Source organism: Cygnus olor, chromosome 8, assembly GCF_009769625.2.
Source record: "Cygnus olor isolate bCygOlo1 chromosome 8, bCygOlo1.pri.v2, whole genome shotgun sequence".
Lineage (NCBI taxonomy): Eukaryota > Metazoa > Chordata > Aves > Anseriformes > Anatidae > Cygnus > Cygnus olor.
This window is the reverse complement of record NC_049176.1, coordinates 10,398,909-10,417,730: the sequence shown is the minus strand read 5'-3', so window position 1 is coordinate 10,417,730 and position 18,822 is coordinate 10,398,909. Positions and strand designations below refer to the sequence as shown.

The 18,822-nt window shown below is 53.6% G+C and overlaps 1 protein-coding gene across 1 annotated transcript in view; it reads left to right on the top strand.

Annotated features, from left to right (window-relative positions):
• The window catches only part of PBX1 (PBX homeobox 1), a 125,899-nt gene extending 108,757 nt beyond the window's left edge, over positions 1–17,142 (top strand). The window contains 4 exon segments of the mRNA XM_040564720.1: positions 6,429–6,541; positions 8,005–8,094; positions 15,391–15,420; positions 15,422–17,142. Coding sequence (XP_040420654.1) covers positions 6,429–6,541; positions 8,005–8,094; positions 15,391–15,420; positions 15,422–15,484 — 296 coding nt within the window. The 3' untranslated portion in view covers positions 15,485–17,142.
• Positions 17,143–18,822: the final 1,680 nt, after the last annotated feature.

Sequence of the window (18,822 nt, the reverse complement as noted above, 5' to 3'; positions counted from 1 at the left end):
TTTCTGGGATGTCGTCACTCATGCCATTTTGGAGGTTGTTTGGGTAAACTTTTATCCTTTGGTTTTCTTTCTGTTGTGGTTACCTTTGATTGCTTACATGACAATGTCTGGATCACCTGCAAGAGTGTGCTCTGTGTGAATTTTATTTTCCCTTTGTGTCAGTACGACACAGGGAAATCCATGGCTCGCTTTGTTCCCTCCCCTTTCCCCCTTTCCTGCCCGTTTGCTGTGGTTTCCATTTGTTTGTTTTGAGGGTCAAAGGCACAAAGCACTTTGCCCAGATTTCAACTCCTCCGCTAGAGAATGATGTTCAGTTCGTCTGTGGTGCATGCCACGAGGACAGCCGACCCCAAAACGATCCCAGGCTGCGGTCGGCATGCTCTGTGCTGCTTGTGCCCAGCTCCCAGGAGCGATGGACAAGTGGGACCTGATTAAAAGAAAAAAAAAAGGGGAACTTCACAGGTGCCATGCACTTGATTATCTGTACAAATACCTGTGTGCCTCTTTTCTTTTTAGGGGTGGGAGGGAGAGTGGGAACGGGTCACTCTTGTGCCTTTGAGCTCGGTGTCCGCTCGCGATGCCCTTTGGCCAGGGGGTGACACGTGCTGTTAGCAGGTAGGCTGCTAAGAGGAAGGAAGCGAGATGTGGCAGCTTGGGGTCAGAGATGCTGCAGGGAGGCATCCTGCCCACCTCCAGCCCCCCGTGAGCAGGCTGTGCTGCCTGCTCTGCCTTGGCTGAGGCGCTCAGAGGGCTCGGGTGGGTGATGCAGAGTTTCGCAGGGACAGATGGTTTTCAGGAATTTTCTTTCATTCTTTTCTTTTTTTTTTTCCTTCCATTGCTGTAAGTGCTGAAGATTTAGAAGCAGTTTTTAAAATGTCATCCTTTCCAAACAGCTCACTCAAAACACCTGATGAAATGGCTAACCCCCCAGTGTAGAAAAGCTGGGAGGACAGCAGAATTGTGTGTTGAGGGAGATACCGACTGCACGTGATGCTGCCCTGCAGTCCACATCAGCTTGGAGCGAAGAGACACAGCTTTCCTCCTTTTCTTCCTTCAACAGGAGTCAGACCCAGTGGTCTGGAATAGCAAGGGAGAGGCTTCAGATGAGTTAAATGGGTTTGGATCTGGCCCACGGGTAGTGCAATAGGCATTTCCCTGGTTAAATAGTGCTCCTGTGCGAGTCTGTTTCTCCGACTTTCCCACAGGCAGTAACACGGCCGTTTGAAAGATAAATTGGCTGGTACCCTGCAGTAAACGGCTCAGATAATCCCTGGATAACACCGTGCTTCCAAGGAAGGACAAACGGCCTCGTTATTAACACGTACGACTTGAGCTCCTGGGTCCTCTTTCTGGCTCACTTGTCTGCTCTCCAGAAACATCGCCCTCTTTTCAGGGGCCTCGGCAGTGCTAAAGCAGCACGTCAGTCCATGGAGGTCCTCGCTCTGGTAGAAGCAAAGGGTCTCCAAGCCGGCCAGGTGCCACCACTCTCCCTGTATGCTGCAGCAGTGGCCCTGCTGCCAGTACCGCAACAGCCTCTGGGTCAGCTTGCAGAGGCGGTGGGACTGGATGTCCTCGAAGCCTTCTCCTGAGAAGACAGCTGGAAGGGCCTCAGGATTTTGTCTCCAACAGCAGCACCCCAGGTTGAGATCTCCTCAGCTGAGCCGTGTGGATGTGACAGCTCAGTCGAGCATCCCTGCACTACGTCGCGTTGCGGGTCACAGGCATGTCCTGATGACACCTGGAGTCCTGCGACCGTCCCTTCTTCAGGTTGGCCTGTAGGTGCCAACAGCAAGAAGCACACCTGTACACACTAGGACTGAAATACCCATCAGTTAAAGATTTAGAGGATGCTATCGAGGGCCGTGACCCACCCAGGTGTGCTAAATTGCACTGGGAGGCATGTGGAAGTGGATGAAGAGGTGAAGGACTAAGGTGGATGATACCTCTTCTTTTATACCATCGATTTTTTTCTGTTTTCAGATCCTTGGCTGAGACTTTGGTGAGAAGGAGGCTGAACAAAGACTGGATGTGCTGGGAATTTTTAGGTTTAAATACGTGGCAGGGCACATGGGAAGAAAGCGAGTAGGCAGAGGACAGGTCATGAGAAAGAGGCAACCAGCAATGTAGTCCCTGGAGGGCCGTGATGTTGGAAGAGGAGGTGGAACTGGATGCGATGGGACCTGAGACAGGAGCTAAATTCATTTCTGCCGTGGCTGGGCAGGCCCATCTGTTCTCTGCATTGATGACCATGATACCAGAGATTGGCGAATGGCTACAGTCAGTCAAAGAGATTGGCCACACATTGACAAGGGCAAGGACTGCATCTGTCTGGCCATCTGGCACGTTCGAAGCAGGGTCCCCCACCCTCAGTCACCCAGGCCTGAATGTCAAACACCTTTTCATCCTGAATATGCACAGTTGGGCTTGATCAGCCAGATGTTCAAATAAGCTGAGATGTCTGGCTCATTTGGGCTAACAACTCCCCATCCTCACTTTGATTGTCTGGACACTCTCAGCACAAAAACCACATGGCAAATGAAAGCTATTTCATGTGGGCTGACCCTTTTGCCAACCAGAGTCCTGGAGGACCACACGCAGGTGATGACATCCAGTGAAATCTTCCGTGCAGAGGAGCCAAAATCATCCTGAACTTTTTTTTTCCTGCTCACCTTTTTGTTTTGTAAAAATCTTCGTGCAAAGCTGCTAATGAAGGGGATCGTATTCTCTGGAAATGTACTTCATCAGGCACCAGCTTGGTTGCTGCATCTTCTCTGCCTTCCTCCATTTGCTTGTGGCAGTTGTTTTTTGGGTAATGCCAGAGTGCAGCGTTGGAGGGGACCCAGCTTTGGCAAAGAGACTGTTCTGGTTGTGGTCTTACTGTCTTGAGCATTGGTCAGCAAGAACAGCAAATGTCCTGCAGAGCCAGCCCAGGCTTACATTTGCTTTCAGACCTGCTATCAGACTCACTATACGTGACCAAAGTTGACTTCAGTGGCTCTGTGTGCTGGATCTCTGTCTCATTGGTGGTAGGTGGAATGAAGCAGCAGATGAAGGTGGCTTGATTTCAGCTCCGATGAACACTATTATGGTTTATTCTTGATGCCTTTTCAATCATCAGACACTTCAGAGAGAAAGGACTTGTGAGAGGTCCTGGAAGATTGCCCCTGAAGGTGCAAATGGAGACTGTTAAAAACATGAGAAAAGGCATAGAGAAGCTGGAGAAGAAGCACTCTGGAGAGCTGGAGAAGTGGTGCAAGAAATACCAGCAATCAAGCTTGTGAGGTTTTTTGAATTGAAAGCAAACTTGACGTGGGTTGTGCTCATCACAAATGATAGGAGTGGAAGAGATCTCTTCGCTGGCATTGTTTTGATGTAGGCTCTCACCCAATGGCAAGTGCCGTAGCTAGTTTCTTTTTAAACATTTCTGCCTCTTTCTCTGAAGCTGGTGTTGTCCTGATGGGAACTCAGCACTAGGGAATGATGGTGATAGGTCTTGAGGTTGGTAAGATGTGAGGATGCTGAAAATGAACCACTGTTTCACACTGCTACGAGTCATGCTAAGCGTTGTTTATTCTGGCATTTTTTGTCTACATATGGAAGCATCAAGGGACTTGTTGCCAAGGTCAGAGCCTGGGTTCACAAGCTCAAAGGTGGTCATGACATCTCAGTTCTCAAGGAGATCAGACTGTGACCACTGAAAAGCTTTGGTGTGTTTACAGTGGAGCAGAGAGATGGATTAGATTGATGATGGAGCCTTCTCCAGCGGAAGGATGTGACTTTTGTTCCTTCATCTCGTTTCCAAGGAGGATACCAGTGCCTTCATTCTGAGAGCTCTTCACATTCCTGCCCCCTCTTCTGCCCCAGTGCATCAGTCCCTCATAGCCGAGTCTCCGACACTTTGGGCCGTCGTAATTTTCATACATGGCTAGTACACAGGCAGCAGAGTGCTGAAACAGCAGCGCAGAAGCGCACAGGGCTCTCTGCAATTATGGCTCTGATACAAACGCATCCATACATGCGGGCCATTGCTATGCGCATATTTATCTTTGCATCCGCATCAGCAGCAAGGCACATTTGCCGTTTAGATATGCACATATATTGTAAAAACACCCCGTGCCAATAGCAGTGTATATCTTGTAAGTGACATCTCCAGCGCTCCTCATGATTTCCAAGACACCGGCGCTCTTCAGAACCAGAGTTTGTGGCTGTTTGTTTATTTTATTTCCTCCCTCCCAGTCTCAATTTTCCAGGCAGGTTTGTTAAGTTTCTGTAAAGTGTCGGTTATGTTTATGGCATTTTTATTTGTTATTTTATTTTGGTAAGGGAAGGTGGGATGAAATACTGCTCTGTCAGGGGTAGAGTGATGGTGGCGTCCTGTCAGGTGCTCAGGGATTCCCAGGTCCTCTTTCCAGCTCTGATGCTGATCGTCTGTGTGATCTCAAAGGTTTTTGCTCACCTTTAAAGAGCAAGAGAATATTCTCTGCTTCTTGTGAGGATTAACTGCAAAACCCTTTGGTTCTCAGCTGCTGTGGGAGCACAAAGCCATCATGCAGCTCTGGGCTTTTATGCTGGTAGTCAAAATGATCATTCAGAGAACCCGGTAGGAAGCATCCTTGTGTATGTGAAAAGTGTCTGTCCTGATGCTTTCAGGTGTCAGCATGGGATATCCTTGGCCTGCCAGCTGATTCCTATAGATTTTTTGCCTTTAAAACAGCAAGTAACCTGAGAGGCTGGGAAGTGACAGGGACCCTTTGCCAGCCGAGCAGAGGAGGCGATGGTTACAGCTGCCTTCTGCCTAGTCCCAGTTATTTTACGTAGCGCTGTTGGGTCGTTCTCTGAAATGTGCCGGGCAGGGCTGACAGTGAGCACAGACAATGGAGCTATTCCTGGCTCTGCTCCTTTCAGGCACCGGTAGGAGGGTCCTGATCCAAGGCTCGGTGTGCTCAGGATGAATCTTTCTCTTGCCTATCCTGGGTGTTGTACCTAGCTGTGATATTTCTGCTTCCCTTCAATTCCGAGAATTGCCAGCCCTCAATAAAAGAGCCATTTGCAAAGAGAGTGGCAGAGAGTTTAGTGAACGCGCACTCTCTGGCGTAGACCTCCCACCTACTCCCTGGTCTTGGAAGTGGCTTCCATCAGGGGAGCCTTCCTGGGCTCTGTCCAGAGTGTGTCTTCCCTCTCCAGCGAGGAGATGGGGATTGTCTGACATTTCTCAGAGCGTACGCATGAGCCATAGTTGGGCAATTCCACCAGGACTGTGGTTGCCGTTCTTCCGAGTTGGAAGTGGCGGTCGAGATGATGAGAGCGTATTTGGGTTGGAGCCGAAAGCGTAGCTGACCTGGGCCCCTGAAGTCTCTCCTTTCCAAGGCTAACGTCATGTATATAACCAAACCTTGCACGTTGAGCTGTCTCACACTTAACGCGCTGATCTGCACGATGAGTTCTGAAATAATCCCATAAAACCTTATTTATTTATTTATTTTTTAACCCCTTCCCTCCTCCCCTGCCTTCCAGTTACATGATAGGTTTGTTTTCTCTGTTCAGCAGTCGAGGAGGTGCTCCGTTATCTCAAATCTGGAAGCGGGACCTTTTATTTTCTTATTTTTTTCCTGATCCCACCCAGTTGTCTTCACCGTTACCGTTTTTTGGTGTAATGCTGGCGACTGGTGCATGCGGTGGGGAATTTGCTTATGGAGCTCATTCTGGGGCGGCTGGCCCAACGGGGCTGTGACACCCCCACGTTCTCTCGGAGCCCAACACGAGGAAAGAGCTGCCAAAGAGATCAGTAACGGGAGTCTGGCCCAGGTGCCTTTACATTTTTTGTGTCCCTTTGCTCCCATTGGCTCAGCGGGAGCTCTGGACGTGGAACTGGATGGTGTCCGGATGTGTCCACCCTGCAGAAGGCAGCACGGTGAGGATTTACCCACACTGAGCTGAGCTCCTCACAAACAACAGCTGCACGGGCCTGGTTAGCCTCGCTGAAAAGGCTTCTGCTTTCAATAGCGGGGCTTGTTTGGGTAATTCCATTCTCCAGTGCAGTCTGCCGGGTGGACACCTCCAAAAAATCGAGATTTGCAAAGCTGCCTGAAGGATTTTGATGCCCTGAAATGAAGGGAAAGGGCTGTCTGAGTCCTCCAGGCTGGGTTTTGTTTATCTCAGTCCAGAGCATGAAGAATCCTTCCTCCAGCTGAGGAGCTGTTGAAGAATGTTCTTGGCATTGAGCTGTAACAACATGTGGCTTTGAATAACCTCAAGAGTGCATCCCTTTTTTTTTTTTTTTTTTGCTTGCTCTGTTCTTCATACTACTAACCTGACTGTGTGTTTTGTTTTGTGGTTGCTTTGCATGTTGTTCCTTCCTCTTGGCTGAGAGTCATGGGGTGGATCTTTTTCCTTTCTGTGATTCAGGTGCCTCACTCTTTCCTTTCCAGGTTCTTCCAGTTCTTTTAACATGTCAAACTCTGGAGATTTGTTCATGAGCGTGCAGTCTCTCAATGGGGATTCTTACCAAGGGGCCCAGGTTGGAGCCAACGTGCAGTCACAGGTAGGGACCCATCCGATGTACTGCCAGTGAATGCATTATAGTTGGAGGAGCCTTTGATTGTATTGGCACTTCTCCCTCCCGTCCGAAAAGAGCAAATCTCAACCAGCACAAATGAACCAACCAACACTTAAAAAAGCAAAGCAAACCAAAAAACCAACCAACCAACCAAAAAAAGCAACAGCGACAACCACCAAAAAAAATCAATCAAAAGAAACCAAAACCAAACACCCAACCAAACCAACAACCATGGTCTTGAGGAGACTTGCCCACACTTTGTGAATGCATTTGGCTCTGGCTTGATAGTCGTACTAGGAGGAGAGGAGGTTTAGGAGAACAGGCATGTACTCAAACAAAAGCAGATGAGGTTTAGGTTCTGCTTGCTTTATTCTTCCAAGGGAAGGGGCCAGAGGTTTGGACTGGTGTCTCGTTTTACAAGGCTTCCACGTACTCCTTTGATACCGAACCAGGTGTCTGCTGCAAAGGCAAGAAATGTACAAATACACAGCTAGATTTTTTTTTTTGTTCTAAATTAAAAGCCACCCCTCATCAACTCCCCACCTTCCCAGAGCACAGGCACTCACACCACCCATGTACACACCAGCAAGGTAGTGCAAGGGAGCTTTGAGCAGTGTGACTGAAATGTGAACCCATGCTTTTGGGCAAAAAGAAAGAATTTAGAGTAGCTGGTAGCTCACCCAGATCTCCCACTTCCCATCCGATGACCAGATATGCCATGAGTCTACTCTCTGGCGTTTAAACTCTGTACTGTGTTGAGAGACGACAGCCACTCTGCCACTTCTACATTGGGCAAGGAGAGCTTTCTAAAGCCAAGGTTGCTCCCCTCGCAGTGCTGGACGCATCCGTGGGCAACGAGATGCTCACCGCACGTACCGCTGCCGGGGCTGGGCTGGGGTAGTGGAGGGAGAGGAATGGGGCACACGGAGGAGAGCTGACGGTGCCCTTGCCATGGTAGGTATATCCCTCTCAGGGCCCTCCGAAATGAAAGGAGGAGCTGCGCTCGCCCAGCCCCGAAGATCTCCTTCCACTGATGTCAGCTTCTCGCCGCTTGGGGCCAAAGTTTGGAAGGGTGTAGGGGTAGGAACGTGGCTCCTGGAGCGTGGTGGTGGAGCTGGCCGCAGTGACATGCTCCAGGACGTTGACCACATGCCTGCCATGCTGTTCTCCCTCCCTGCTCTTCATATCACAAGACTTGGGACCAACGAGAGCATGACGAGGCTGCCAGGGCAGGCTGGGGGAGGCGAGGGAGGCAGGAGCGCTCCTCAGCTTGGCTCTCACCCTGAGACCAGCCACGGTTCTCCCCCCTTCCCTCTTTAAACACGCACCTTTATGACCGTTGTTACTGTTGATTTGTTTTTGCCATGCCAAATATGAACCAAAGCGGCTTTGCCCACTAACCTTTCCTTCCCTCTAATTTGTGTCTTTGTTGTCGTTGGTCTGTTTAGGTGGATACCCTTCGCCATGTTATCAGCCAGACAGGAGGATACAGTGACGGACTCGCAGCAAGTCAGATGTATAGTCCGCAGGGCATCAGTGTAAGAAAAAAAAAATAGGCTTGGGTTCTTGTTTTATTTTTTTTCATTTTGTTCTCTCACTACCAATTATTTCAAAGCCATAGGGCTCAGAATGCCACTTAGTAGGACTTGTCTTTGCTTTTACGGTCACCTAGTTTATTGCTTCTGTATCGGTCACGCCAACGGCAGAGCTCTGCCCACGAAAAAAGTGGCGACCGGGCAGGCTCTGTGCAGGCAGCTGGCGTCTAGGACTGTCACAGCCGATCAGCGTTGGCGCGGCACCTGCGGCCACATGCGTTCGGCTGAGAGGAACTGCTAAACAGGTGACACCTCGCGTAACCGCGGTGGGGAATGTCACCACGAGCACCCCAGCCCAGTGATTGCTCCACACCGAGGAGGCCAATGGCACCATCCTGGAGCGGCCACCCAAAAATAGCCCCTTCCTGGCCAGCATCCAAAGCTGGGCCGGGCGAGCGGGAGGGGGCTGTAAGCACGGTGACAATGGGGTTGACGGCAATAATGATCATAAATAGAAGGAGAAGGGGAAAAAAAACAAGCGCAACCCAAGAAAACCTCGCCCAACTGGGCCGGGGGAGGCTGCGAGGGGGAGGGAGGGCTTCGAAGCATCTTCTCCTTGTTCGTGGGTGCGCTGGCGGGTTCTGACTAGCATGAAAATTCGTAGCGACAAGCTGTGTCGTACAGGGTGAAATCGATCAGACACACACAAGGAGAATCGAGTGTAGATTCGGGACAGCAATCCAACTTCATTTCTCAGATCAATCGTCCACCATCTCAGCGGCGGTGACAGCAAGCTGGGAGAAGAGGGCAGCCTGGAAAAGGAGGCCGTGCTTGCAGAGTGGCTGGTGGTGGCGGTGGCTGGGGTGGCAAGGGGAGGAGGGGGTGGCTGGCCATGGCCGTGGCTTTCTGCCACGGCCCCGTTGAGCAGCGAGGAGGATGAAGGTCAAGGTGGGGTGGTCTTGGGCTGGGCAGGAAGGTGGCAGGCGCCGCGTTGTGTTTTGGTGAGGATGTAGCCGATGGGAAGGTTGGGAGATGTGTATCAGAGAGGGGGTCAGGTTCCTGCGTTGGCTTTCAGCTCACCCCGGCAGCACCGTGGGGCATGGGAGAGGTGTATCTGTGGGGAAAAGGGGTCAGGTCCCTGTCTTGGCTTTTGGCTCGCCCCCACAGCACCGTGAGCTGCCCCAGCAAAGTGCCCGCCCACGGCAAGGCGGCCGAGGGAAGCCCACGGAGCTCCCGGCTCTGCCAGCCGGCATCTGTGGCTTCTTGTCAGTTCGAAACAAAGGCACTGAGAAGGAGACGTGATACATGAGGAGGCATTAAAAGAGCTTCCTCGCAGCCTCCAGCCCTTACCTGCCTCTGCCTTTTGTTCAGGGATGGGAGAACATGGCCTCAACCGCCAACCATGGGGCGCCTTGCCCTGCCGCGTCTCCCTTTGAGTCCCTCCACGGAAGCCACCTGGATCTTGCCATTTGTCACCTTGCATCTGGCCATTTTGGGGCCCTTGGCATTCAAGAGGCCACCACCGGCGCGGGGAGACCCCAGGGTGGAGGACGGGCAAGAGAAGGGGCCGCGGGATGGGGGCTGCGCTCCCCGCTCCGTCGGGTGCCGGGGCTTAGCGGGCAGCTCGACGTCACGAGGCAGAGCCAGGGAGGATTTGTGAAGTAATGTAATTGAACATGTGCAGATAATTATGTCTCATTACATAAGCCCGTTGCAAAAACGGTGCTTGAAAATGCCACATGAAAGAGCCTATCGTTCCGCATTAATTTCTCTGTGCGCTGAATTTATTCCCTTTCTGGCTTTTTAATACTTGAAGAGTAAATGAATCAGAGGCTGATCATGATAAGAGATGATACTTTTGTATAAATTAAAATACCCCCAAGGAAAGAGGCTGAGCTGATTACGGTTGCAGTTGGCTTGGAAAATAACAGTGGGCTGGGTTGAGCCAAAATTTGGGGGGGAAGGGTTGCTGCTGGGTATTACGAGGCAGGGAGGGGGGTGATGGGAGAGGGGAGAAGAAAGAAGTAGTGGGAACTTGAAAGCCAAACACAACGTCAGCGGCTGGGCTGGTAATTCTGGCTGCCAGCTGTGGTGGTAACGGGAGCAGCACTGGGAATTGGCGAGCTGACAGCGGCTCGGCGCTGTGCTCTGTGCTTCCCAAATGGGGACCCGGGGTGGGTGGCAGGTGATGGCTGCTCAGGCTGGCTTTCTAGGTGGGCAGGAGCAAAAATTGGCCCAAAGGGACCAGGCATGGGAAGGATGATGTTCGGAGACAAGGAAGTGGGCACATAGCCCACCCATTGTGGGGGACACGCTGTATATCCAGCTAGTGTGGTTTTCCTAATAGGTATCTGGAGGCAGACAAGGAGTCCACAGCGGAGCAGAAAGTTTAGGAAGCATCTTCTAGGTTGTCTCTCAAGATCTTTTGCTTGCCACTTCATGTCTTCCCATTCAGCCAGATCCCAAAGCACTCGATGGACCCAGGCTGTGTGGTTTGCCCACCCCTGGCTGCCCTCTGGGAAGTGCTGGTCCTGGGTTAGGTGATGGGCAACTCCGTGCAGGCAGGGGCTGTCCCGTAGCTGGAGCGGCAGGCAGGTTTTCCCTGCCTCTCCTCAACCCCTTTAATGCCGAGGAAGGGAAGCAGGATGCAGAGCAAAGCTGCCAGCAACACAGAAAGCTGCGATCCCTGCCTAACCCGAGCATCCCTGTGAGCTGCTGGAAGGAGATGAGCCGAAACCGAGTCAAGAGCCCTGTCACAAAGATCTCCGCACGGGGCTGAGGTTAAGTCATCCCCAGAGCCCGTCAGGTCCGCAGCAGCAGGTTGCCCAGCTCCACCGCTGTAAACCTTGGCAGGGGAAGACGACACGCAGGGTTTCGCCTTCCTTGATGGAGGCTGAATTTTGAAACGCGTGTACGTCGTGACAGCTGAGGACAGAAATACACCCAGAGCCCCGTTTCCTCCCCGGCTCTTCTGCAAGCGCGTCTTGCCGCTGACAGCTCCACCGGCGCTGGTTCTGCATCGTTACCAGGATGATCGGCCATGTCCCAGCCGCTGGCTCTCCGTGGCCGAGGCAGAGCACACAGCCCACCTCGCCTCTCCGGCTGGAGATGGCGCTGAGCAGCACGCGTCCCAGTGAGGAACGGGTCTGCTTTCGGCCTCACTATATTAGATCCCCCAGTCTTTGTTAGGCACACCTGGAAGGAGGATGTCCCACCTGCGTCCTCCGCACGGCGCGATTGCTCCTGTGTGGGGATCTGCACATAAACACGCTGTTAATGCGGACTGGCTTGCTGCAAATACTCTGCTCAGTCTGCTACTTAATTAATGATTTATAATCATATTAAAGAAAAACCCTTTCTGAGATTTCTTTTGGACTCCCAGCTCCCTCTTTCCTTCTCCCCCATGTCCCCTCCATCCCTAATCGTCCAGCGAAGAAAATTGAACAGGCTAGTTTATAAATCATTTTTAATACAGGAGGCTATTTTTAAAGTTCATCTGTGCAGGATTTTTTTTTTATTTAAAATGCTGTTTTACCTATTTACACAGCCACCGTGAGGGCAGTGGTCAGTAACTGTGTGCCAGTGGGTTTGACATCCACGGCTGCCAGCTGAAAGCGAGGAGCACCATGCTAACTGTGGGAGGTGAGACCCCTTTCTCCAAGAATTTACGCCCCCCAGCAAGCTGCCCTTCACGACCTGCGATGATGCTCACGAGCTACGATAGGAAAGGTGCTCTGAGAGGTGTTCGGTGCCCAGGCCCCATCCATCCGTCAGCCCCCTGCCTCATGGGAGATGCCTTCGCAGGACCTGGAGGCTGCCACCGTCACCCTCGGAAAGTGGCTTTGGGTTTTCCCATCTGCTGCCAGGTCTGTGTAATAAGAGCTTCAGCATATCGCAGGGAGACCACGATCGGCTCGTAGAGGTATGGGACCTCTTGGAGGCTGCTCCCCTTCTCTCAGACTTGCTGGTGTCCGCTGTGTTTGGAGGCTGACCTGACCTCCTGCCCCGTAGATGGTGGGACAAGGATTTGGTCACACAGAGCGGGACGTGGCGACAGCCTCCGTGCCAAGCAGAAAGCTCCGTAAAGACCTGGCAGAAAACCAGCCCCATGTAGGAGGCCCAGGCGGAGAGCCAGCCAGACTTGCTGGAGGAAAAGCGCTGGGAGACCTGCAGGAAACGGCCCCAAAACCTGTTGCTTCAGCGGTCCACCACCGGGGCTCCACCACTTGGATAGCCACCAAGGATGTGCCCATGCTTTGGCACCAGAAGGTGACATTTGGAGAGACGTCCCGGAGAGAGCCCTGCTGTGCCTTTGGCTGTGTCCCTCCCGAGGAAGTCACAGCTGCGTGCGGGGGCTGTGGGCAGGGTCAGCCGCTGCTGCCTCCTTCCCAGGCTCCCTCTTTGAGGGGTGTTCATCACAGCGGATCCCGAGGGATTTACTAGTCAGATCCCAAGAGATCTCCTTGCAAAGGGGCCGGGCCAGCTGGGTGGGATCGGGTTCATCCTGCACATAGCTTGGTGAGTGCAGCAGTGGGGTGAAAGAAGAGGGAAGGATCCAGCCTCGTCATGGAGAGCTTGTACGTGCCGTGCAGCAAAGGATGGCATCGAGATGCTGAAGTTGTGGCCAACCCTGGGGCCTCTTTTGGCCCCTAATTTAGGGGCTGGGGGAGCAGGAGAGTGAGCGGAGGGAAGCACCTTTATGACCAGACCCATGGGAGTGTGGGTCAGTGCCTCACCAGATCCTCTCGTCTTCCCACTGGATGGGACTGTGGGAAATGCTCATCAGGGGCACAAAACCTCCTTTCCTGCAAAAGGTGAAGGCTGATTCCCACCTCGAGCACAGCGGGGCTTCCCTGTGTATGGGGGGGCACAAGAGAGAGGTGGTGAGCATCGAGGCACCGCAGCCATTGTCTTCAAGACGTTCCCCACCCCCCCACCCCCCCCCGCTCCTCTCAGCCGTGGCAGGCATGAAAAAGCCTCTCTAAAAATAGTTCAGCACAATAGGGACCGAGCCCTGCTCTGAGCAGCCCCCGCCGCCTCTCCCCCCTTCTGCTCGCTGTAATGACCCTGCAAACACTAAATGGCATCTGAGTGCATTAAGCAGCAAACTCTCCGGTGACATAGCAATTACGGCTCTGAAATAGATTTGGTGCGTCACGGAAGATAAGGGTTTTGAAAGTTTCTGTTGTGATTATAGCTTGTAACTCCAACAAATAACAGGCTTCGTAATAAGAGGCTGCCAGCGCAGCTATTGTGGTTCTCTCTCACTGATGGCACGTAAATTGCTATTAATGTCCTAAGTGTACTTGAATATGCCAGTCTCTGGGCGGTGGAGTTGGCTCTGTGTCTCTCTTTACACGGCCTGTCACTGTCGGGCTGATAATCTACAGTAATTGCTGCCTCTTGCAGTGGTCCAAGACGCGGAAGGGTGGGTGCCGCGTCTCGGGGTGCGAGATATCGGGGCCCGTGCGTGGGTGCGAGCTGGCCACGGGGGCACTGTGAGCCCAGGTGTCACCGCAGGCACCTGCAGGGTTGTTAGTGAGGCCGTAAATGTCTGTGCGTGGTCTGGTTTCATGCTTGCACCCAAGGTGAGGGCGAGCGGTGTTTGCTAACCCGCCACCAACTTCTGGTTGTGGTTTCCACCTTTCTTTCTGTTGCCTGCACGCTGTTGCAAGGCGCGGTGTGTGCTGGCACACTTGGAAGTGTCCATGGGGAGTGTGCAAGCCGGTTATATTTGACTCCTGCCTTTTCTGCTTTTTGCACGCCGTGCCACAAGTTGGTTTTAGACCCCAAAACTTGCCTTTTGGTGGCTCTTTGCTCCCAGCCCCGATAGCCCTTGGCGAGGGTGGGCAGGGGCCAGCCAGCAGTCCTGCTCCATGCACCGGGCAGCTGTGGGTTCCTACCCATACCCCTGGGCACTTTGGGGTGGGCACGTCCCCAGAACGTCCTTGTGGCCCCCTGCCACGATGCACACAGCTCTGCGTGCCGCGGGGTCCCGGCTATGGGGCTGTCAGCCCCGGTGATGGATGCCCTGCGGCAGGAGGCACCAGGACAGGCAGCCGGCGAGGGCGCAGCAGCCCGGGCACGTCTGAAGCGGGACGGCGGCTGCTGCCGACTCAGCGCGGGCAGGAGTCGGGAAGGATTAATTAGCCGAGCACTGAATCAATGTCAGAGCGAGCAGAGGAGGTGGGGTGCGACATCTGCTCCTCTCCAAAGGGGACGGCAGCCACGGAGGAGCAGCTTTTGTGAGCTCTGGCGTGCGGCAGCCGGGGCCCTCTGGCCAGCTCTGCCCTCCAGAGGCCGGAGGATTTGGGCTGTGCACGGGGGCGTGCGTTGCCCACTCCTGAATTGGTTGAAAAAACGAGAAAAACAGTGCCTGCTTTTGCTACATGAGCCCTTGGATGTACAGTGGTTGCATCTCCTCTGCGTTGCAGCTTGGGGTCCTTCACAGAGGGACACCGGGGAGCGTGGAGGACCAGCCCCGGATGGCAGAGGCTTGTTGGTGCTGCTCCAGGGAAGCCTCTTGTGCTGGGAGGTGTCCCAAAGCCCTGCGTGCCCAACGTGGCCCTGGGGAGGATGCTCGGGGTGCAGCTCTGGGTGTGCTGCTCCACTGGGGGACGTAGTGGGACATCCCCGCTGCATCATGTGGGGCAGTCCTGGGATGTGTGCACGTGGCACCGGGGGGAGCTTTGGGGATGGGAGTCCAACCCGCTGAGCCCCAGAGAGCCACGGATGCATGGGGCAGCAGCTCTGTGCCTTGCTGACAGCTTCCCCTGGCTGAAGCCTCCCCAGCAAGGGCAGTGCAGGAGGAGGGGTGCCCCGAAAGGTGGCAGCGGGGCGTGGGGCGATGCCAGGGACATGCTGTGGCTCATAGGTCCCATGGGTGCTGCTGCTTTTCTCTTGTCTTGCATTTTCCTAGTGCCTGGGTCCACGTAGAGTACCAGAATGGGGTTTCCTGTTCAAAGATGGAAGTTGTTTGCTATTTTCCTCCTTCTGTATGGGGAAGGATCCTATAAGAGGGTTAAAAAAAAGAGTACAGGGTTTCTGCAAAATACCTTTTTTTTTTAAAAAGGACAGAATTCCCGTGAACACTTCCAATTCACCAAAACCCCCATTTCCACCCAAACCGTCCCAAGCTGCCGTGGCCACAATGGGATGGGGGTGACGGAGCCGGGGGGGGACCCATCCCTAACGCCACCCGATCACACCGCTGGGAGGCAGGTGGACGTGTCGGGGGGGGTACCAGGCGTGCTGTTGTGTGCCCTTGGTGCTGACGGCTTTGTGTCTCCCTCCCCGCAGGCTAATGGAGGTTGGCAAGACGCTACTACCCCCGTCGTCGGTGACCTCCCCCACAGAAGGCCCTGGCAGCGTTCACTCTGATACCTCCAACTGATCTCCCAGCAAATTGCATCCCTGGCTGAGCCGGCCCCGGCGGGGGCGGGAGGGGAGGGGGCCTCTCCTAACACCGCAGCAGTCAGACTGGAGGTGAAACCAATCAGCACACACAAGAAGACTCCTTCTCTTCTCTTCTCTTCGTCGGGATGCTTTTTTCAGCCAATCTGGACACTTCTTATACTCTCTTCCCTTTCTTTTCTGGGTAGAAGCCGCTCACCCCCCGCCCCTTGCCACCGCCACAACACCTCCCTCCCCCCCACCTCCCCACCGAAGGATATTTCGACAGGTAGAAGGATTTTCAGGAGGAAAAGAAAAAAAAAAAAAAAAAACAACCACAAAAAACCAACCACCGCCAAACCAAACAAACCAAAAGCAGTGCATGGCCTCGTGCTGGCTGTCTTCCCGAGGAGCCAAAAAACGAACCTCAGTCGAGTCTCAGCCCTTCGCTCGCAGGCAGCCCCGCTCGGCCCGCTCCTCTCACGCTACCTCTCAGTAGGAACACGCCACGGCAGCCCCCCGCCCCGCTGCCCCCTCACCTCTGCCGCTCCTGGACGTAGCGAGCGCATCGCCGTGCCGCGGCGAGTCGTCCCCAGGGATGCAGGGCGGGCGGATGCGACCCCGGTGCACGTAGGAGAAGGAGCCGAATGCCCCCCCTGTGGTGCTCCCCGGTGCTTTCTGAAGGTACCAGCCCCTTCCCAGCCCCCGGACGCCACCAGCTCGCCTTTCTCCCCGCCCTGCTCGGCCGCAGACCCCAAACGCGGCGGCTCTCTGTGTGCTTGACCCCGTGTGCCTCGAGAGGTGAAACCTTGCCAGGCCCTGGCCTTGCGGAGCTGCTGGGGAAGGGCAGGAGCGGAGGGAAGGCAAGGAGGCAGAGGCAGGTGAGGAATCGCCCTCGCGTGTCACGGAAGCGCCGAGCGCGTCCGCGGTGGTTTATGTGACCGAGCGTTAGGTAACGATGGATGGGACCCCGGCAGTGTTCCCGCAGCACCTGGGGAGGCCAGCAGCGGACGTTTTGACGTGGAGAAGAGCATCGCGTGGTGTTGGCTCGTGTTGTCACCAGCTGCAGAGCCGAGCAGGCGCCGGGAGCGCGCTGTGCGAAGGAAGACGTGGGTTTCCCCAGCACAGGCAGGGTCCCAAGAGGTTGGTGGCACCCTCCGGGTCCCCAAAGCCATTTATCAGTGCGTGGCCGGAGCAGCGGGACCCCACAGGCGCCGGGTGCCTTTGGTAGTGATTAATACAATGGGTTTGCTTGAGGGTGAAGCCCTGTAAGGCCAAGCGGGCGTCCCTTTGGGGCTGTCCTTCACCTGCAGCTTGGAGTTAATCCGCGGAGTGGCAGCCGAAGCCGTGGGAGAACTCGTGATTTTCTGCCCTGCTTTTCTGGTCTGCTTTTTGGACAGCAGGCGATGGGTGGAAAACAGGGCTTCGTCCTGCTGAAATACACCTTGGGGCAGCTCCTGCAGGGAGGCAGGGGCTTTGGATGAAGAGCTGGGTGCGGAGCATCCATTGTCCCATGCCATGCTTGAGCTCCTGGCCATGGGGGTGCTTATAGCAGACACAAGGTGGCCAGGTAGGCATTCGGGGGCGCAGGGCAGTGTTAAGCAGGAAACTTTTAAAATTCAAGCTCTGCCAGAACAATTTTCACCCTTCTATCAAAAATAAAAAATAAAAAAGCAACAGAGGCAGGATTTGGTCCCACGGAGGCAGCGTGGCTGCTTCTCAATGTGGTTCGGGTGCTGTGGAGTCGAAGCCTGCCTTTCCCCAGGGGGCAGCCCCGCGGGGCTCCAAAAATAGGCGACCTTCCCCCAAATCAGGGAAGTCTTGTGTTGGTGAATTGTTCTCTTGGGGGGGGATCGGAGCAGGACTAGCGCAGATGTGAAAGGCAGGCCGAAAGCTGCAAAATCTGCCGCTTGCTTGGTTTTTGTGTCTCTGGTGACGAGGTACTTGCTGCTCCTGCTCTGGAAAGAAGATGCTTACAACAGCGCCTCGGAGCCCTAGTCCACAGCGAGCCCCCTGCAGCCCAGCTGCTTCGGGCAGGGTAAGCCTCTGTCTCCCACTTCTTACTGATGGGAGTAAATGCCCCAAGTCTTGGGAGATTTAGCCCAAAAAAGAATCCTCAGTCGGAGAGGGGCAGGGTGGCTGGGACGAAGGCTGCTGCATCCTGCAGGCACAGCGCGCTCCCTCCTTCCCGTGTCAGGCGGCGTTTGCAGTGCTAAATCCAGGGCTTAGGGCTGCCTGTGCTGCACCTGCTTTGGGGGACGATGAGAATCTGCAGAGAGCAAGGAGAAGGTTATTTTTTCCCCCAAAATGCCAGCCGGCAGGTGCTGCCCATCTTCCCACTGCGCCCATCTCCCCGCTCTCCTCCTCCCCTGGCCACCGTCACCTCCAGCAGCTCTGGTACCTCCCAGAAAGCAGCCGGGGACAAGACCAAACTCCAGCCCCATGCACGCTGCCAGGGCTGCCTGACCCCGTCCCTGTCCCTGTCCCTGTCCCTGTCCCTGTCCCGTCCCTGCCCAACAGCCCCTGGCCGCCCTGCGCGGGCACAATGCTCGCTCCTCGCTCCTCCACGGTACTTCTTCACCCATCCCCACCCTGCTTCGTCCCTCTGGGTTGCGTTGTCGGAGCTGGGCGGTGGTCGCTATGCCTTCTTTTGCTTTGCTTTTATTATTTTTTTTAATTTTTATTTGAACGGTTTTAGCCCCCAGCCCGTCCCCTTTCCCCAACCCAAAGTGTTGTGGTTTTTTTTTTTTTCTTCTTCCCCATTTTTATTTTATTTTTTTCTGCCCAGAAAAACCTGACTTCGATACCAAAAAAAAAAAAAACACAAAACGAACAAAAAAACAAAAACAAACAAAAAAACTGCAGAAACTCAAAAAAAATAAAAACAAAAAAAAACACAAAAAAAAACTCGACGATTCTTTCAGCTTTATTAACATTTTCCATTGTTTCTTGCGATTTGTGTCTCGTTCTTTGTAGTATTGATGATAACGAACATTGATAATGAATGTTCTTGTATATTCAGATAAAGGAAAAAAAAAAAACCAAAACGCAGTCTGAATTTAATAGTGTTTATAATAAAAGAATAAAAAATGACCCTCTTAGCACGCAAAATTGAGCAGGGGGAAGGTCCCATCCCTGTTCTTTCTGTGGCAACAAGCGCTTCATTCCTGTATAGTTTATAACATCAGACTACCCTACATTCATCTTCTTTTTTTTTGTTTGTTTTCCCCATTTTTTTTAATTTTCTCGCATTTGTGAATTAGTTCAAGAATGCTAGAAAAGTGTAGAGTTGTGCACACTCATTTCTTATTACACAATGTTTAAAAAGTGACAGTAATT